This window comes from Cryptococcus neoformans, chromosome 1 (genome assembly GCF_000091045.1).
Source record: "Cryptococcus neoformans var. neoformans JEC21 chromosome 1, complete sequence".
NCBI classification, from domain to species: domain Eukaryota; kingdom Fungi; phylum Basidiomycota; class Tremellomycetes; order Tremellales; family Cryptococcaceae; genus Cryptococcus; species Cryptococcus deneoformans.
The window spans coordinates 1318374-1336360 of NC_006670.1; the positions used below are offsets into that span (position 1 = coordinate 1318374).

At 52.0% G+C, this 17987-nt stretch overlaps 7 protein-coding genes across 8 annotated transcripts in view; 5 read left to right on the forward strand and 2 right to left on the reverse strand.

The window, feature by feature from the left end:
• Positions 1 to 14: 14 nt before the first annotated feature.
• CNA04990 (expressed protein) lies at positions 15 to 1906 on the reverse strand. The gene is made up of 9 exons (XM_024656291.1): positions 1860 to 1906; positions 1708 to 1810; positions 1643 to 1646; positions 1435 to 1552; positions 1324 to 1357; positions 995 to 1270; positions 642 to 840; positions 496 to 558; positions 15 to 444 (listed from the first exon to the last, which is right to left on the reverse strand). The coding sequence occupies exons 6-9, from the start codon at positions 1166 to 1168 to the stop codon at positions 209 to 211; spliced, it is 672 nt and encodes a 223-aa protein (XP_024512062.1). The 5' UTR covers positions 1169 to 1270; positions 1324 to 1357; positions 1435 to 1552; positions 1643 to 1646; positions 1708 to 1810; positions 1860 to 1906; the 3' UTR covers positions 15 to 208.
• A 177-nt stretch (positions 1907 to 2083) lies between these two features.
• Positions 2084 to 4373, forward strand: CNA05000 (conserved hypothetical protein). Its single transcript, XM_566785.1, has 7 exons — positions 2084 to 2286; positions 2356 to 2559; positions 2649 to 3335; positions 3393 to 3535; positions 3606 to 4055; positions 4123 to 4202; positions 4263 to 4373. The coding sequence occupies exons 2-7, from the start codon at positions 2424 to 2426 to the stop codon at positions 4300 to 4302; spliced, it is 1536 nt and encodes a 511-aa protein (XP_566785.1). The 5' UTR covers positions 2084 to 2286; positions 2356 to 2423; the 3' UTR covers positions 4303 to 4373.
• A 636-nt stretch (positions 4374 to 5009) lies between these two features.
• On the forward strand, positions 5010 to 7099 carry CNA05010 (C-5 sterol desaturase, putative). 2 transcript variants are annotated; one of them, XM_024656092.1, is made up of 5 exons: positions 5010 to 5401; positions 5475 to 6151; positions 6213 to 6279; positions 6333 to 6516; positions 6588 to 7099. In XM_024656092.1, exons 2-5 carry the CDS (start codon positions 5575 to 5577, stop codon positions 6744 to 6746), a joined length of 987 nt encoding a protein of 328 aa, XP_024514164.1. In that variant the 5' UTR covers positions 5010 to 5401; positions 5475 to 5574; the 3' UTR covers positions 6747 to 7099. The 2 variants fall into 2 exon arrangements, with proteins under 2 accessions (XP_024514164.1, XP_566786.1); XM_566786.2 differs by having other exon boundaries at positions 5010 to 6151.
• Positions 7100 to 7265: 166 nt separating this feature from the next.
• CNA05015 (hypothetical protein) lies at positions 7266 to 8174 on the forward strand. Its single transcript, XM_024656093.1, has 2 exons — positions 7266 to 7404; positions 7479 to 8174. Exon 2 carries the CDS (start codon positions 7584 to 7586, stop codon positions 8013 to 8015), a length of 432 nt encoding a protein of 143 aa, XP_024514165.1. The 5' UTR covers positions 7266 to 7404; positions 7479 to 7583; the 3' UTR covers positions 8016 to 8174.
• Positions 8175 to 8455: 281 nt separating this feature from the next.
• Positions 8456 to 14407, forward strand: CNA05020 (hypothetical protein). Its single transcript, XM_566788.2, has 9 exons — positions 8456 to 8546; positions 8653 to 8744; positions 8803 to 8869; positions 8920 to 10914; positions 10991 to 11065; positions 11135 to 11203; positions 11272 to 12303; positions 12356 to 12542; positions 12609 to 14407. Exons 4-9 carry the CDS (start codon positions 8920 to 8922, stop codon positions 14174 to 14176), a joined length of 4926 nt encoding a protein of 1641 aa, XP_566788.1. The 5' UTR covers positions 8456 to 8546; positions 8653 to 8744; positions 8803 to 8869; the 3' UTR covers positions 14177 to 14407.
• On the reverse strand, positions 14368 to 16904 carry CNA05030 (transporter, putative). The gene is made up of 6 exons (XM_566790.2): positions 16477 to 16904; positions 16351 to 16419; positions 16123 to 16289; positions 14944 to 16067; positions 14785 to 14880; positions 14368 to 14708 (listed from the first exon to the last, which is right to left on the reverse strand). The coding sequence occupies exons 1-6, from the start codon at positions 16842 to 16844 to the stop codon at positions 14559 to 14561; spliced, it is 1974 nt and encodes a 657-aa protein (XP_566790.2). The 5' UTR covers positions 16845 to 16904; the 3' UTR covers positions 14368 to 14558.
• Positions 16886 to 17987, forward strand: part of CNA05040 (conserved hypothetical protein) — a 4062-nt gene continuing 2960 nt past the window's right edge. The window contains exons 1-3 of the mRNA XM_024656292.1: positions 16886 to 17355; positions 17405 to 17506; positions 17569 to 17953. Of these exons, the coding sequence (XP_024511919.1) occupies positions 16923 to 17355; positions 17405 to 17506; positions 17569 to 17953 (920 nt within the window). The 5' untranslated portion in view covers positions 16886 to 16922. The remainder of the gene's footprint in view (positions 17356 to 17404; positions 17507 to 17568; positions 17954 to 17987) is intronic.

A 17987-nucleotide genomic window follows, 5' to 3' on the forward strand; every position in this document is an offset into this window, starting at 1 on the left:
GTCATTCTTGAGATTAGATTAGATTAGAATGCATGATTTGGCAGGGGTATTAGAAGATGTACATCTACTGCTCTTTATATGCACATCAAAGTTGCGCGCAATATTACACTGGCCTACAGATATTTCCAAGATGATACTCAGCACTCTTCGAACACAATGCAGACCATATATATCCCCTCCGCAAGATAAAGCATGGCTCATAGAAGAATCAAATATCCTTCTTGACCTTCGTCTCAACTTCCCGCTCCTCCCTTTCCTCCACTCTCCTCGCATACTCTTGTCCGATTTGCATACCCATCACACCGAGAGTCAAAAGACCGACAAGAGCGTTTCCTGCGGCAAGAACACGAACAGCTTCGATGCGCTCGTCGGCGGTAGGAGGAGTGTCTCGTGGAGCTTGAGGTGGAAGAATGGTGTACGATGAGGTGACGGTTGACTCGTAGACTAGATGTTGTTAGTGACTTCTCAAGATTGTATGGGCAAAAGGGAACACACGGAAAGTCCTGAAAGAGTTGATATGGACAGTCAAATAAAGAACGATAGTCGCCAAGTGCATGACTAAAGCCACATCAGCATCCACGCTTTACCAACTTGGACAAAGCATCATGGATAAAAAATGTTACAAGTTACAGCTTACTCACCAATACAGCTGCCATCGAAGAAGACAGCACTCTCACTCCACTTGTGAAGTTTGACGAGCAGCACTACGAGTGGTAACCCAAGGGCAACATGGAACAATGCCTTGACAGCACCAGGAGCTTCCCACCACATTTCATAGAATTTGTAGGCGTTATCGATAGCCTCGGGAGTGACAGGCTGATATAGAAGGGGGATATCAACCTGCAGAGTCAAGTGTATCAGCCATTTGCCTCTGCCTCATGGTAGGGTAGCCCGTATTTGTATCCAAAATGTTGTTAAAGGTATAACCTGTCAGATATGCTGATGAAAGTGTGCACACAGGATCGGATTCGCGTTTTTCAAAGCGACAACTTACCACTTGGGAGACAAAGACCATGCCCAACAGGAAGGCACAAGATCCCAGTACAACCGATTGCTGGAACCCCATCTTGAATGTGATGAGTGTATACGTGAGATGAGTTGAAAGCTGGGATGTAAAGGAGAAGATGTGACTGCACGCGGGAGATGACCGACGATGATTGACCGGCATGCGACCAAGCGAGCAAATACGGGATTGGCTTATCGCTTTCCAACATTACGTAATAATAGCATGTATTGAAAAGCTTGGTTGTTCGTTCACTTGCATTCGTTGCTGCACTCAGTATTATCCGTCTGATATTCTGTCCAAATCTCCGTCATTCGTACAAATATAACATATGGAATGCTTGTATGGCGAATACTTGATCGATGTATGGGCACCGGCCATTGTTAGCTAGCATCAACAAGAACACGAACGGAAAAAGGCTACATACATACCTCAATATTATCCTTTTCTTGCCTACTAATCACTTACGTAGCCCAACTAATCTCACGCATCCACAGAACCGCAGTACATACGTCTCTTCTGGTCCATTTCAACTGGCATGTAAACGTCCTGGGATCTATTAAGTCTGAAAGAACTGAAGATTTACAGACTGCAGATCATCGCGACCATTCCCATTCGCACGATCTGCTCATTACGTACCGAGCTTTTCAGATGCCATTAAGCCAGACGAAAGACTTCTATATCCTAGTAGTCGTTGCACACACCTGTTTCTAATATTTATGATATACAGAGGAATATATCATACAAAGAGATTATTGCCTTTGGTAGCACTTGTTGGTGACAAATGCGGTATAATTTTGTCGGCTGCTGTGCTAGGCTTTGTTTGTGCATTCGGTTATATATGCCTTTTACTCACTTCAATGATAATAATAATGGCCTTACTTACTTGCTCGTTAGAGGCATGATGGACTCAGTTACCTCTTATTTCGTTCGATGCGATGTATTACGTTGCACGTACGGCGCCGACTCGGCCCTACCCGGCGGGCATTAAAAAGATCCGGGCCGTTGAGTTCGGGGGGACGGAAGACCGCTGGACTCTTTCTGCTGGTTAGTTATCTGATAACTATACTTGAGTTGTAGCCGGAGTATCCGCTGGTGGAGTGAAATGAAAGGGCAACGAATATAAATATACGTATATATTGAGTCTTTTAGTCAAATACCCCATCTTTTCCTCTACCTCCTTATCCCAAACATTGCCATTATCTGTGCATATACGCTGACTCCACTGGTATATCCTTAACCCTGTATTTACTGTACTGTGATCAAAGCCCCTCCTGATTAGTGTGCGTCTCTTCAACTTCATTATATTATCTTCACATGTCTCCGATCTTACTTCTCAATCTCTGCTTCAGATATCCGCAGCAATACAAGGACTCAATTTTGCCAATCTTTACCTTCTTCTTTATACGACGGAAACGGTATGGCCAAGTCCGCGATGTGCACCGTCGTTGTCCTCGGCGCCTCCTACGGCGGCTGTCCCGCTGTCAAGATCTTGGCGGAGAAGCTTCCTCGTAATTGCAAGTTGATTGCTATTGATAGGAATACGCATATGAACCGTAGGTCTTCCCCAATCTTATATCTTGACTCTTTCAAGGATTCGTGTTCAAGATACAACAAGAGCTGATTTATCCTTGCCCATATCTAGACGTCTATACGTTCTCCCGCTTTACGGTCAAGACCAAACATGCTCCCAAGAGTTTCATACCTTATAAACATTTGCTCGACCCACAACCCAAGCTTGCGCCCGAAATAGATCTTTCAACTCCCCCTGAAACACCGCCCATTCATCCGTCCGTCCTTGACCAGGAGGATGACGTTCTAGCTGGAAGAGCGAGACATCAGTTTATTCAAGGCGTGGTCACCAAGTTATCTTCGAAGGAGGTCACCTTCGTTCGTCCTAGTGAAGAGGACCGTCCGGCTTTTAAAGATGTCGCTTTCAAAAGTGTCCCTGCGGCTAATGTTGATAGCAAGGAGGTCAATATGACGTACGGCGAATTTGACGGGCCGGAAGAGAAGATTGAGTACAACTACCTACTCTACGCCCTTGGCAGTACCCTTCCCGATCCTGTTAACGTCTGGCAACCTCTCAGCGGCCAGCCGCGGGTTACGGGAGATGAGCGAAAGCTAGGGAATAAGAAGCGTGGCTTAAAGTTCATGGCCATCCAATCAGAAAAGTTCAAGGCGGCGGGTAGAATCTTGATAATCGGAGGAGGCGCGTTGGGAATTCAGTATGCGACTGATTTGAAGGATGTGTATCCCGAGAAGAAGATTACGCTGCTACATTCAAGGACGAGGCTGTTACCCATCTACCCCATCAAGCTGCATGTCACAGGTAGACTCTTATTTTCTATCCCCTTCCTTCTATGGTTAAGCGCTGATAAAAATGCAGTTATGGAAGCCCTCACCAAGATGGGGGTCGATGTCGTACTTGGAGAACGAGTGATGACATGGCCCGATGAGCCTGAAGTGCTTGATGGAAAGACCAAATATGTTACTACTGATAAAGGCCGTACATTTGAAGCAGACATCGTTGTAAATTTCTGGACCCTGCGTTCTCCTTTTCCCAATTCAGTTGAAGAGACTGACGCATCAATCGTTTCAGCTGCCATGTACAGGCCAAAGACCCCACGTTTCCTTGATGGCGGAGCTTGACCCTGCACTCATTTCACCTATGACCGGTCGTATTCGCGTACTCCCCACTCAGCAAGTCTGTCCCTCCCGGCTAGCGTCTGTAGAAAACACGGAAAAGCAATTTTCCAAATCATTCATGCCTACCGTAACGCCTCCCTTGACCTCTTCATCTGCCACTTCCATTGGTTCCGACGAAGATCAGCTTCAAACCCAGAAAGATTACAATCACATCTTCGCCATTGGAGATTGTGCGCAGACTAAAGCTATCCAAGCTGGACATACAGCTTTTGGCCAAGGGGAAGTCGCTGCCAGGAACATTTTGAGGTTGATTGAGAAAGAAGGAGAAGCGGGAAAGATAAATGACGAGGAGTTGGAGGAATACGAGGCGCCTAAGCCTGCTATCAAGCTCACGCTTGGCATTGTAAGTCTTCTTTCATGTTTCGACAGGCAAAAATGTTGGAGATGGCGTTTTGACGGACCTCGTGTAGAAAAATGGGGTACTGGTAGACGGAGAAAGTGTGACGCCTAACAATACGGGCGAAGAAGACCTGCACGCCCTGCTCATGTGGTATGTCTTTACTTTCCTCCAGTCCCTTCTGTTGGCGGGCAGTGCTGATAGAGGATGTAGGGGACTTCCTAATGCGGTGGGGATGGACATCAACGAGTAAACTAGCATGGTCGAAGAGGTGACGACCCGTTGTTGATATTATCATACATACCATGCATGTTCGTTGTCTCGTAACACTTTGTATTTCGTTTTACACTGCCGCTGAATGAGTTCATGCGTTATGCCTTAACTCTTTCAAAATATAGGCTTCTCAGAGCAGTGTCGCGTGTTCTGTACTTTCGCTTTCACATTTTGATCTTTGCTCTGTACTACATGAAGCCAGCAGAAGCAGTTCAGACCCGAAAGACGGTTTGGGATGAAACACATGCGGCCGCGGAAGAGCAGAAATATTGATTTGAGTGATGGCAATCATTGCCACGAGCACACCATAAATGATCGGTGTTTGTTTGCTGCAGAGCGGGAAATAATGCCGTACTCAGGATGAGGAATGGTCAGTGGGATGGTGTAATGCAAGAGTGATTCTTCGGAATGTAAACAAAACACATCGCCAGAAGATGAGGGCAACAACAACAACCGACAATTATTAAAAAGGAAAGTCGACTTAATAGCCCCCGGTTAAAGGCGTTTCTTAGCTTCCGGGCAATACTTAATCCCGAATAAATAACAATGATACGACTTTATATGCATACGTAACTGACATTTACCCTGAAGGCAGGGACAACAACAATCACGAAAGGATCGTACCACCTTTTTTTGGCGAGGGGACGACTCGCTTCTTCTGTATTTATCAGTCGGCGTTATAGAGCCGGAGAGTGGTATTGGAACAGCATAGAGCACGTCTAGAGAGCAGATATATACCCGCGGCCGCCTCGTTACCCCCACCACGCTCTTTAAAACATCCCAGCAAGCATCCACAGAAAAAAATTAACAAGCAACTTTGTTGACGGCCCGAGAAATCCCCTCGTACGACGGACATTAGCCCCTGCTTCATTGTTTGGCGCTCCTTTCGGCCTGCTTCTTCCGAACGCGAATTCTTCCATGATAACTGTTTAACACGGCTTTCGCTATTCGCTTTTCCTCCTGCACTTTCATCCACCCGTCTGTCTCACAAGTGTCGAACCGACACTGTCCGACTATTTATCTTCTCACATCTCTAACGTCCAGGCGTTTTACTCGGCCGATACCGCGTAGACTTGGTGGTACGATCCTCTCGATTCACAACGTCCGAGTGCTGGTTGACAATCGACTTTCATACCACTTTTTGACTCGTAGTGGATAAGATCACCTCTTGATCTTTTCATATCCGTTTTCGACCTTTCTTATTTGCGAAAACTTTCTACCTGCGTTTACACCTTCGTTCCCCACGTACACCATGGACATCATCCTCGAATACTCTGATGAATACGTTCTTGACAAAGTCTATAATTTCCTCCTCCCCCATCCCCCGGTTCCCTCATCTCTCACATCGATAAACGCCACTGCTCTTTCGGAATCCTATTCTGGCTCAACGACCTACCACCCTTCTATCGAACCTGCCTCCCTTCTCCCTCGCGACTCTATCATTCGCCAGTCGATATCCCTTTTCACCGTCGCTCTTCTCGGCGCCTATGCCCTCTACTTCATCTTCTGCTCACTATCATACTACTATGTGTACGATAGAAGGCTAGAACATCACCCGAAATTCCTTAAAGACCAGAAGAGGAAAGAAATCATATCGTCCGTTGTTTCGGCACCGTGGATAGCGTTGATGACCGTGCCGTGGTTCGTCGCTGAGGTGAGAGGGCATAGCATGCTGTATGAGAGCGTGGCAGACTATGGGTGGGGCTACACGGCGTTGAGCGTGTTTATGTTCTTGTTGTTTACGGACTTTGGGATTTACTGGGTGCACCGAATTGAACACCATCCGGCGATCTACAAGCACATCCACAAGCCACATCACAAGTGGATCGGTCAGTTGCCCTTGTCTTTCCGCGAAAATGAAGGTCCTGTACTGATTCTTTGGCTTTTTAGTACCCACCCCGTACGCTGCGCTCGCCTTTCACCCCCTAGACGGCTACGCCCAGTCCCTTCCTTACCAGTACGTCTCCTTTAGCAATCAAGAAGCAGTATGAGCTGACCCGCTTATCTTAGTATCTTCCCATTCTGCTTCCCTCTCCACAAATATGTCTACCTGGGCCTCTTCGTCTTTGTCCAGTTCTGGACTATCCTCATCCACGATGGCGATATGATCACCGGCCACATATTGGAGAGGTACATCAACGGTCCCGCCCACCATACCTTGCATCACTTATATTTCACTTGCAATTATGGACAGGTGCGTCTTCTATTCTCATTGATATCTCACAAAATGTATTAGTGCTGATGTAAAGATGTTCCCTCTTGTAGTACTTTACTTGGGCAGACCAGTATTTTGACTCATATCGTGACCCCGCTCCTCATCTGGACCCTATCCATGACAGTTTGAAAATGATGAGAAAGAAGGGACTGATAGATGAAGCTGGGAACGCTATCCCCCAGGCTAGAGAAGGGAAGAAGGAACAATGAGTTTCATCTACATTCAGGACATTTTTCTCGTTCTTTTATTATAAGAGGACTGGGAAAAGGAGGAGAGGGCGTTCATAATTAATGTGGATTATGTGGAGTATAATGACTTTTTTTGTAACTTTAGAGTTAAAAACATGTGATGGGAAGGGCTGGCCAAATTGGCTTGAGTAGTGAAAAGTTCGAGAGAGACGGGAGAAAGGAGTGGAGGAGATAAGATCAGCAAAAACGTCTAGATCTACGTAGAGATATAGATGAACTTTAGAGCTTTTTTGTTTGACCTGGCTGCTCTGGCCGATTGTGTTCCTGTCCGGTTTCTATTTCTTAATTTTCAGCTTCACAAGGCTGGCCGACGACATTTTTGATTTTTTTTTCATTGCGAGCAAATTGTCTGTCGCGTTTTCCGCGCCTTCCAATCAATTCCTATTTTGCAACATCTAGCACGCCTAACTTCTGGAACACCTTCGGCCTCGACTAATCTAAATTCATGATCAATCCGTCTTTCCCTTGAACCTACTTGTTTCATATAAAAAAATCCCGCAAGGGTCTACGCCCAGGCAAAATATCGGACCCACCTATAGATTACTACGCCGTCCTCGGCTTACTGCCCGGTGCCGATACGGGAGAGGTCAATAAAGCGTGGAGAAAGCTGGTTTTGCTCGTGAGTCAAAAAGTCTTATTTCTTCTCTCCTTCAGACTCCTAGTGTCACGTAAACTTATGTTTTTGACGTAAAGCATCACCCGGATAAGAACCCTTCTTCTAAACAAAATCTTGCGACTACGCAAACCAATCCGAAAGAGAACCCAAATGGGAATGGGACGAGAAATCTAGAGACTGAAATGCTGAACGAAAAGATCCATCTCATCAATCAAGCACGTCTCGTTCTTACTTCCCCCCAACTGAAAGATGAGTGGCTGGCCTCTTTTTCCGCGTGGGCACGTTCGTCTCAAGGAATACAAGGTCTTCATGAAACGGGTGGCTCTTTGAAAGCAGGAGGTGGAGGAAGAGGACCACATGTCTTTCGGCATATTTCTCTGGATGAGTTTACGCCGCATTATGTGGATGGTACTGCAGAGAACGAACACGAAGAGAATGCGGACGAGAAGGAAGAAGAAGAGGAAGAGGAGCCGCAGTATTTTACCTACCCATGCCGTTGTTCAGGTCAGTTTATGATTTCGCTGGAGCAGCTGGAAGAAGGGGTAGAGGTTGTGGGCTGTGAAGGGTGTGGGGAGTGGGTGAGGGTAGGGTATGAGGTTGTGGAGGATGTTTAAGGGAGGTGGGGAGGAGTATGGGTGGAACGGATGGGGAGTAAGCGATTCGATTATTCGATTATTCGATTGTTAGTGATTCGGGGGGTTGGTAGCATATTTGCGTAGAACTTTTGGGCATCTGATGTTGAGGCTTTTTGTTGTATGAACAGTCTGTAGCAATAATAGCCTTGCCTTGAGATCTTTAATGAGGAAAGGAAGGACATTGGGGTGCTTGTTGTAGCCAGCTTGCTGAGGACCCTGCCTATGTCCGATGCGGAGGAACGGTGCAAGGAAGAGAGGGCATAATTTGTAGTAGCATCCGTCATGGCACGGTTCTTCAATTCATTTCATGCTTTTTTGATCGAAAACTCGAGAATGGCGGCCGTCGCCGATTTGATTCCCTGCTGATAAAATGGAAGAAGAAGAAGAAGAGTTACGAACGGGTGGAGGGCTCGAGGCGCGCTCGCGTGGATTCTCCCATCATTAGCGCTAGTTTCATTCTCCCTCTTTTCCCAACATCCGTCTGTCCCCTCGCCATACCCAGGCGTTCAGGTGAGTGCCCCATCCCTTGCCACTCGCAGCACGGACCACCAAGGAAGGAAGGAAGAAGGAACAAGCTGATGTAGTATGCTGGTTGACGTACACTGCCGTCCTTCAGGAAGAAAAAATTAGTTAACAAGGCATCTGAGGGGGTCAGACACGCCGTACGGTGCAATAGACGACGCAAAAGAAGAGATCAAGGACTCTTTTGTGAGTGTCGCGAGCTACGCTGAGGAAGAAGGTGCATATGCTGACGGAGCGCACGCAGCGCGATAACTGAATAATACGCTATTACTGAGGGGCAATTCAAAATATACATATCGACGCAGCACGCCGTACGCTTATCTCTTCAGACACTCCACGTTAGATACTAACGCTTCGCCAGATGTCATACAATGCTTCAGGCGGCTGGGGAGCCGGCCCGCAACAGGCTGAAAACGTAGACGATGGTGGATGGGGTGGACCTCCCGAGGCAGTCGAATGGGCCCCGCCCGGTGCTTGGCCTTCCGATCCCCCTCCCAAACCTGCTCCAACTGCTACAGCTGAGATCAGCCAACCTGCCCCTGCTCCAGAGCCTACACCTGCTCCGGTCCAAGCTGAATCAGTCAAGACTGGCGCAAGCGAAACCCAAGAAGCTGAAGATGGCGGCGGCTGGGGTGGTTCTGCCGAAGTTGTCAACCCGGCTTCCGTCCCTATTCCTCCTTCCACCGCTGCCACCTCCACAGTCTCCGCTGCATCCGTCTCTGTTCCTTCTTCTGATGTGGGTGCTGATGCCGGCGAGACCCAAGACGATAATGCCGGCGGCTGGGGTGGCGAACCCGCCAAGCCCTCTGCCGACAACGAGGACGATCGGACCGCTCCGGTTACTGGCAATGTTACTTTGAACGGATGGGATGGATCTCAGCATGCGCAAAAGGGCGTGAGCGATGGCGAATGGAAGCAGCCTGAACCTGAGCCTCAGCAAGATAACGCCGGTGGATGGGGTGCCGAGCCTGCGTCTTTGAAGACTAGCAACAGCGACAATGATGCTGGTGGTTGGGGATCGCCCGAGCCACAACAGGCCAATGGTGGCTGGGATGCTCCCGTTCCCTCGTCCAACGACAACGCCGGCGGGTGGGAAGAGCCTCAGCCCCCTGTTCGTGCTCCTAGGAGTCAGACTTCCAATTCTGGTGGATGGGACTCTCAATCCCAATCCACCGGTAATGGCAACGCCGGTGGTTGGGACAACACCGATACACAGTCTATCCACTCTCAACGTTCGCAATCCGCCGTTCACTCGGCACATCTCTCCCGACAATCCGGGCCCCAGTCTCAATCTCGGTCAATCAACTATGGCTACGGTGGCGGCCGGGACGCTTCTGATGTGGGCGTGTATATCCCCGATGCAGTCGTGAGTCGAGGACCATGGGACAGACCGTTTGTCATGCCGCAGAGCGATAATGGATGGGCCGGGTTTGCCGCGAGGAGGAGAGGTGGGGCAGCGGGAGGTGCGGGGAGGGGAGGGTATGGTGATAATGGAGGAAGACAGCCTCAGCGTCAGCAGCAGCAGCAAGGTGGCTGGGACGCCGAACCTGCTCAGGCATCCGGCGGATGGGGAAGTGAATCCGTCCAGCAATCTTCTGGCGGATGGAACGCCGAGCCTACGCAACAGTCCTCTGGTGGATGGGGAGCTGAACCTGCCCAAACCTTTTCTAATGATGCCGACGATGGAGGATGGGGTGCTGATCCCGCTCCTATCAAGTCTACTTCCACTTCTGTCTCTGCCTCTGCGCCTGTTCCCGCTCCAGCTCCAGCTCCCGTGCCAGCTCAAGCTCAGGTAGATAACAATGCTGGTGGCTGGAGTGCTGACCCTGTGCCCGCTGCCGACTCCTCCAGCGACGATGCCGGTGGCTGGGGTTCACCCGAGCCTGTGCAGAGGACACCCAAGGCCAAAACCAAGGTTGTGGATGATGCCGGTGGATGGGGTGCTGAGCCTGCTCCTGTACCTGTCCAGACCAACCAAGCTCAGTCAAATGACGACACAGGGGGATGGGGTGCGGAGCCCGCTAGCAATGGAAGTGGCGATACCGGCGGATGGGGTGACACCACTCAATCTCAACCCCAATCCCAATCCCAATCCAACTCTGGCAGTGGCGGATGGGGTGACGATACCCAATCCCAATCTCAGTCTCAGTCCCAGAATAGCGGCGGATGGGGCGACGAGCCTGCTCCTTTGGGCGAAAACAACTGGGGTAGCCGAAGTGGCGGGGGAGCTTCCCAACAGCCTACTGAGAGTGGGTTTGGAGGTGGCTTGCAGGGCGGCTACAGCAGTGGTGGTGGTGATGGAAGAGGCCGAGGCTTTGGGGGAGAGTGTCATCACTGTGGAAAGACCGGCCATATTGTAAGTTTGTCCCGTGATAGTTGTAAAGGTCAAAGATTGTAAGCAGGGCAGTTGCTGATATATTGTCCATGGGTAGGCTCGTATGTGCCCTGACACTGGATACTCTGGTTCTCCCAATGATTGCTTCCGATGTCAACAACCTGGTCACATGGTGAGTCTTTTTTGTTCAATTTTTCATTCTACGGGAAATTGGTTCTGATGTGCAATGTCGTGATTGTAGGCTCGTGAATGCCCCAACACCTTTGGCGGTGGAGATGCCTGTTTCAAATGCGGTCAGCCTGGTCACTTTGTGAGTCTTTCCATGATGTAATGCTTGAACAAATGGTTGGCCGAGCTGATCGATGGGAATCGCGTTAGGCTCGTGAATGTCCTGGCGCGTATGGTGGCGGTGGTGGCGGCTTTGGCGGCAGTAATGGTGGTTTCCGTGGCGGCTTTGCCCCTCCCGCTTCTGGTGCCAACGCTGTCACGAACGTTACTGGTGCCACTGGCTGGGGCTTCCGAAAAGCTTACCTCTCCCAAAACCCTAATGCCGGGGAACGTAGTCAGAGCTCTTGGGATTCCTCCAACTTCAACTCTGGCGGTGGTAACGGTGGGGGGGACAACAGCAACGGTTCCGGTACCGATCGCCCTGCTCGTACATCGTGGAAGGATGACGCCAGCTCTGGGCACAGCGCACTCTCTCGCGACAGAGACCTCACTGGCTGGTCCGTTCATGAAAAATGGGAAAATGAGAAAGTCAGTTTGCCCAAGCACAAGCGAGAGATTCTCGCAGGACAGTCATGGTTGGAGGAAGATGATGGCACGTCGCTCGCGGCTGAGGCGGTCGTGGAGGATGATAACACTAGCAGCGGATGGGGCGCGATGAAAGCCGCGCGAGCAAACCAACCCGAGCCCAAGACGGAAGACGACGGTGGATGGGGAGGAGCGCCTGTGCCTGCCCAGAACCAAGATGAAGATGATGGAGGATGGGGCGGCGCGCCTGTTGCTCTGCCCTCCGGCGGTAAAGAAGATGCTGGCGGATGGGGAGACAACGGGGGCAGCAATGATGGTGAAATGGGTGGTGGACCGGAGACGACTCCCAAAGCCCAGCCTGCGCGACTGAAACCCGAGCCTTCTGCTCAGTCTCAGCCTCAAACTGGTGGATGGGATGTGGAGCCGGTGCAACCTCAAGCCCAAACTAGTTCAGACGACAACGCCGGCGGATGGGGTGCTGAACCTGTTAGTAACGGAGCGAACGACGATGCTGGTGGATGGGGCGCCCCCGAACCTAAGCAAATCTCCCGCCCATCTAACGGTGGTGGATGGGGCGCGTCTGAACCTGAGCCTGTAAGCAGTGGCGGTGGTAGTGGATGGGGTCAACAGGGCGGTCGAGGTAACTTTGGCGGCAATGTTAGTCCTCTTGCGTGCTTTAAAAAAAACATAAATAGCTAACGTCGTGTAGGACTCTTCGGGCACTTCTATTAGCAGTCAAGCCGGTCGTCGCCCAGGTGTACGCACCCCTTGGGCGGAGAGGTCTGTTATGAAGACTAACCAAACTGGGAAGTGGGGCAACGATGGCTTTGAGCAGCTTGAGAGAGATTGGCAGACGTATGGTCGAGGTGGCTTTGGTGGTCGCGGACGCGGTGCACGTGAGTGTTTTGCTTTAGTTGAGGTTGTATGACCACTTTGCTGAACATGAAGTTTTCATCGAATAGCTCGGGGACGTGGTGGATTTGGCGGTGGTTTTGGCTCTCGCGGTGATGATGGTGATAACTTCCAGTCTAGGGACAATGGATGGGGCGCTCGTGCTTCTTCCAATGCTAACGATAATGGTGCCTTTGCCCCCACCGCTTCCAATGTGAATGCCGGTGGTTGGGATGCAACTCCCGCGCCTGTTCCCGATGCGTCGTCGAACAACGATGATGGCGGATGGGGTAGTGCGCCTGCTCCTGTTCCTGCCGCTTCTTCCAATAATGACGATGGTGGATGGGCTGGTGAGCCTGCTCCTGTCTCTGCCCCTGCTGCCCCGTCAAACGAGGATCATGGTGGATGGGCTGGTGAGCCCGACTCTGTGACCGCACCTGTGCAGTCCACTCAAGCTCAAGCCGACGATGGCGGATGGAGGGGTGAGCCCGAAAAGCAGAGTTCTGTTCCAGCATCTACTGCTCCTGTCCAGGAATCTGCATCTGCGGATGATGACGGTGGATGGGGTGGCGAACCAGAGAAGGTTGAGGTTGCTCGCGGCCCTGACTCCATTCCAGTCTCCGCTTCCAAAGAGGAGACCAAGCCCGAGGAGGACGACGGTGGATGGGGTAATGAGTCGAAGAAGGTCGAGGCGCCTGTTGCTCCTGCGCCTGCTCCAGTTGAGGAACCCAGGACGGAGCCTGAAGATGGCGGATGGGGTGGAGAGCCTGAAAAGGTCGAGCAACCTCAAGAAAAGCGACCCGTTGAAGCCGAACAGCCAGAATCGAAAGCTGACGAGGAGTCCAAACCCGCCATCAAGGCTGAAATCAATCCCGCTTCCGATTCCAAGCCTTCCTCTGTCGCAGGTTCGGTCAAGGCCGAGTCTGTTTCTTCCAAGCAAGACGCTGAGCACCATACTCCCAAGTCGGTCGCCTCTAGCCTCCGGGAATCCTCTGCTCCTCCTTCCCAAGGCGCTTCCTCCCCTCGACCCTTTGCTCAGCCGTTTACCCCTCGAACTGTGCAAAACTCGCTCCTTTTCGCTAGCCCTGTGCAGCGACACATCTCCCCAGTGCCTTCGATCGTGGGTGCCGGCTATCTCGACGGCCGAGCGTCACCCTTCACCCCGGGTTACATTTCCCCTCTTGCTGCTCCTGGGCCTTACCCCATCCCTGCTGCCCCTGTCGGTGTCCCTCCTGTCCCTGCTTACACCGCACCCATTCCAGTTATTCCAGCGGTGAGCCCGCCCATCCAGCCTTCCGGCCCGCGATACTTTGAGCCTGCCAGGTCCGACTCTCGAGTCTCCATCAAGACGCCTAATGGTGCGCCTGTCATGTCACCTGCTGGATCCAACGCATCGCTCCCTACAAGCTCGCCCGTTGGCCAGGCTGGGTACTATGAAGTCCCCCATGTACCTGTCGGGCAAGAAGGCTACTACCAGCAGGCGATGAACCCTTATGACTCCATGTCATCTCATGTCAGTGTCCCTGTTGCCGTGGGCGGGCAGGGTATGTCCGGCTTTGTGGAAGGTCCTGATGGGGCTTATTATCCCGTCAGTCAGCAGCCTGGGTATGGGTACCGACCGTTTGGGTACGGTATGTGAAGACAGGCGACATCTATTACGTGTGGCGGGATGGTGTGCAGAAAGCTGGATAAAGAGGTAAAGATGTAAAAAAAAGATATCAGTGAATGTTTACGAGATTCGGGAGGATCATAGCTGGATATTTGATAAAGTTTTCAAAGTTGAAAGGTTTCTTTCTTATTTATTTTACTTTTTGAAGCATAAGCATATTAGGGGAGGGCATGGAGATGTATGCATTTCGTTCGTTTTGGAAGCCTAGCATTCCCTATTCAGCTTCCTTTTTCTTATAATACTTCATCATATGACAACTAGTCTACAAGAGATTTCTCGTTATTAACCCATGGTAGATTCTTCTTGGCGAATCCCCCGGCTTTTTAATCCCCCGGGGAGGAGGGGGATTGATCTATACTTTCCATCGTCTACCTAACAACCAAAGGCCTAGACTACCCACGAAGCACGATACGGCGCAGACGATAAAGGTTACTCTAAAACAATGTGTACCATGGCATTCTGTCTGAGAATCTGAAGGGATGGAAAGGAGGGCGTAGAGGTACTGCGGTTTAGAAGATGAACCGAGAGAATGTCAGTCAATTCAAGGTAATAAAAAAAGGGAACGCGAAAGAACGTACGGAATAGACGACAGACCCGAGTGCCGCGAAATACGAAATCATTCCCCATGCTAAACCAAAGTTTGTCGGCCCGAAATGAAGCGATACGATCGCAGGCTTTTAAAATAGTCAGCTCGACAGAAGAAAGGAAAAAAAAAAAAAGACGACACGGGGACATACGGTAAGTGTGAACAGCGCGCCATACATCCCTCCCACACCTACACTAAGCACCCACAAGCGCTTCTCCCCTTTTCCCCCTTGTAAACCGGCTGCGGCAAAGACGTACACTCCACCGAGGAGGAGGGCACAGGTACCTGTCATGGCCGCTCTGCTCATTCTCACTTTATGGATCTGTTTCCATAGATGTGGCGGTTCAGGGTGTGCTCTTTCCCTATCGTCCCCATCCCCTGCCGCAATCGCATGATGATCATCATCATCATGTGGTGAGGGTGTAGAGGCAAGAGGATCGTCTTGATCGGGACGGTAAGCCGGGTTGGGAACCGCGGTGGGCGGCGGAGAGAGATAGTCTGCCAAGAAACCTGTAAACAGGCGGGCGAGTGTGGAGGAGAGGGAGATGAGGAATACTTGTGTGTTCCTCTGCGCCAGCGGGTTGGTGTCGGTATCGATATCGGTATCGTTCGTTATCGAGGCGTACGAGATGTTGTCAGGAGTGAAGAGGGAAAAGGGGGTGGGGAGAGATGAGGGTGTAGGGAGGAGGGAAGTGAGGATCGAACCGATGGAAGCGATTGTCATTTCGCCAGGACCGATGACGAGTGCGACGAGGATACCAAAGATCCAAAATCCTTGCCAATCGGCTATCAAGTCCCAAACGCCCCATTGCCCTGCTTCCGGTCCGGTGTTGTTGACGTTGGATAGGTGGCTAGGTTTGGAGGAATCTTCCGCCTCGTCACCGTCACGGATAGAAGCGTAGGATTGCTCGAGGGCTGGACGAGCGGCTTCAGGGCCACCGATAAGGAGGGGCGTATGTTCGGATAAGTGGAGGAACTGGCTGATGGGCGAGCCAGGCTCAGTGTCTTCATCTTGTCCTGGAAAGTGAACGTCTTGCTCGAGCAGTGGAGGAGTTGTAGGCTGGATGATACGCATAAATAGGGCACCAAAGAGGTTGACACCGGGAGATAAAAGCCCGAGGAAGAACAAGAACTTGACAGGGTCGAGGTCGCCGGTGGAGGGGGAAATGAAGATACGGAGAGAAGAAAAGGAGGAGAGGGCGAGAGAAGAGAGACCGATGAGTGAGAGAGGGAGCGAGAGGGACAGCGTGGGGTGGGTAGGGAAGGAGAGGGACGCTTAGGACGTGTGTTTCAGCTTTATATGCGGTGGACAGACTATACGGGGACATACCGCACGTGAGACAGGCAAAGTAGGAGCCGACGGTGGCTGCGCCGACCAGGAAATATGCGGCTGTGAGCCATACATACAGAAGCGGTGTCTCAGCGGTGGATGTCGCGAGTATGGCGGCGAATGACAGGTAGCCCGCTGCGCTCAGGCAGGCGGATACGAGGGAGCCTCTGGTGCAGCGTATCAGACGTCAGGTATTGAGTATGGGGATGCGCACAAGCAGACACCTACATCCTGGGGCCATACCTGTCCGTGAGAGATCCCAGGGGCGCAGCCATGAGGTATACTCCTACGATTCCACTGTGCGCCGGCTGGGTCAGCGGGGCTAGACGGCAGCGAGAAGGAAATGCAACGCACCCGACGACGATGGTCTGTGCCTGTGTGCCGTCGAGGCGGCGCATGCTGGCGACGACGGGCCCATAGGTGGCCCAGCAGTAGACGCCGTTGGCCTGGAGGGCGCTGGCGGCGATGGCGAGGCACGTGAGGGCGTTGGCGAGGGGGCGGGGCCAGGGGAGACGGGGGAGGCGGCGAGTGCCGAGACGTTTTGCGTGGAGGATGTGGGGGATGTCGGGGGAGGAGGTGGCAGCGCTGCGCTCGATGTCGTACAGCACCACGGGGGCGCGCTCGCTCGACATGGCCGTCAAACACAAACACTCCGTCCGGAATCGCCGTGCCAAATAAAAGCGGGAGAGGGCGGCGATCGCCGACAGCGCCCTACCCCGCATACGTCATAGTTCCCCCGCACGCAGACGGCCTTCATATATTGCAGACCCAGCGGCCCACCTCGCCCAGCCACATCCCCAATGCCACCCGCCAGCACAGACAGCCAAAGCACAGACTTCCCGGACCTGCCCCCCGCACCGCCCTCCCACGTGGTCGGGCAGGGATACTCCGCGCACAACCCCGTGCCCACCGTCCAGAGCTACAAGGCCACCCAGCAGAAACACGAGGAACAGGCCCACGCCTACGCCGAGATGGTCGAGAGGCGTGCGAGGGAGGCCGAGGAGCGGGAGCGTCGTTCCAGGGAGAGCCGCAGCGGCGTCGGAGGCGACGGCCATGCTGCACCCCAGAGCGGAAGTCCAGATGCCCAAGCGGGTAGCGCGCCCGTCAATGCCGGTCCCGACGAGGAGACGAATGCCGCCAAAGTGCAGGAGGGCAAGAAGACTGACGAGCCGAATGCTGCCTCGGGAGCTAATGAAAAGGCCCGCATGATGGAACAGATGAATGCCAACCAGCGTGAGTTGTTTGCCGTAGGGTACCAGCCGCTCACCTTTACCACGTCCAGTCAAACCTACCGAGCGCTTCGCAAAGGCGGAAAAGGGCCAGCGCCGAGTGCGCGACCCCATCACCGGCGCAGAGATCATCGTCAAAGATGCCGATCCCAAAGGCGAGTCCCGCCTCCGCTTATGGGCCCCGCCCACACGCCAAACCTGCTGATTGTCCGTATAGACTTTGACAGCAAGCAGCCCGCTACCAAGGGCACCAACGTCCTCTACCATGCCTTCCCGCCTCCCCAGCCCATCTCCGTCAAAACTGCAATGGAGAAACTCAAACTGATCCAATACGGTATTGCAGGCTTCACCTTCTTCATCTGGCTCACCGTCGCATTTGGTTCCGGTCTCTTTGCATTCTTTTACAGATCTACCTTGTGCTCGGTGTCTGCATTTATACTCATGACCGCTGTGAGCCTTGTGGAGAGGAGTTTGGAAAGGGATGTGGAAAAGGTAAGGCAGGATATGGGACGACAACGAGGCGAGGCGTTTAGTCCGCCTGTTCCAGAGAGTGTAGAGTGGATGAACGGGTTGATCAAGTTGGTCTGGGGACTTGTCGATCCGTAAGCGTTTCCCATCTTCCGAAAACCAAACAAA

Bases quoted from the DNA above. Each gene is read 5' to 3' on its own strand.
- CNA04990 (XM_024656291.1), bottom strand. From the start codon at position 1,168: ATGCCGGTCAATCATCGTCGGTCATCTCCCGCGTGCAGTCACATCTTC. The intron at 559-641 runs GTGAGTAAGCTG...ATGTGGCTTTAG, and splicing joins CTTCGATGGCAGCTGTATTG to TCATGCACTTGGCGACTATC. The intron at 445-495 runs GTGTGTTCCCTT...AACAACATCTAG, and splicing joins CAACTCTTTCAGGACTTTCC to TCTACGAGTCAACCGTCACC.
- CNA05000 (XM_566785.1), top strand. From the start codon at position 2,424: ATGGCCAAGTCCGCGATGTGCACCGTCGTTGTCCTCGGCGCCTCCTAC. The intron at 2,560-2,648 runs GTAGGTCTTCCC...GCCCATATCTAG, and splicing joins TAGGAATACGCATATGAACC to ACGTCTATACGTTCTCCCGC. The intron at 4,203-4,262 runs GTATGTCTTTAC...TAGAGGATGTAG, and splicing joins CTGCACGCCCTGCTCATGTG to GGGACTTCCTAATGCGGTGG.
- CNA05010 (XM_566786.2), top strand. From the start codon at position 5,575: ATGGACATCATCCTCGAATACTCTGATGAATACGTTCTTGACAAAGTC. The intron at 6,152-6,212 runs GTCAGTTGCCCT...TTGGCTTTTTAG, and splicing joins GCCACATCACAAGTGGATCG to TACCCACCCCGTACGCTGCG. The intron at 6,517-6,587 runs GTGCGTCTTCTA...TCCCTCTTGTAG, and splicing joins TCACTTGCAATTATGGACAG to TACTTTACTTGGGCAGACCA.
- CNA05015 (XM_024656093.1), top strand. From the start codon at position 7,584: ATGCTGAACGAAAAGATCCATCTCATCAATCAAGCACGTCTCGTTCTT.
- CNA05020 (XM_566788.2), top strand. From the start codon at position 8,920: ATGTCATACAATGCTTCAGGCGGCTGGGGAGCCGGCCCGCAACAGGCT. The intron at 11,204-11,271 runs GTGAGTCTTTCC...GAATCGCGTTAG, and splicing joins GCGGTCAGCCTGGTCACTTT to GCTCGTGAATGTCCTGGCGC. The intron at 12,304-12,355 runs GTTAGTCCTCTT...AACGTCGTGTAG, and splicing joins GAGGTAACTTTGGCGGCAAT to GACTCTTCGGGCACTTCTAT.
- CNA05030 (XM_566790.2), bottom strand. From the start codon at position 16,844: ATGCGGGGTAGGGCGCTGTCGGCGATCGCCGCCCTCTCCCGCTTTTAT. The intron at 14,881-14,943 runs GTATGTCCCCGT...CTATTTTAAAAG, and splicing joins GCGCGCTGTTCACACTTACC to CCTGCGATCGTATCGCTTCA. The intron at 14,709-14,784 runs GTACGTTCTTTC...TCTAAACCGCAG, and splicing joins TCGGGTCTGTCGTCTATTCC to TACCTCTACGCCCTCCTTTC.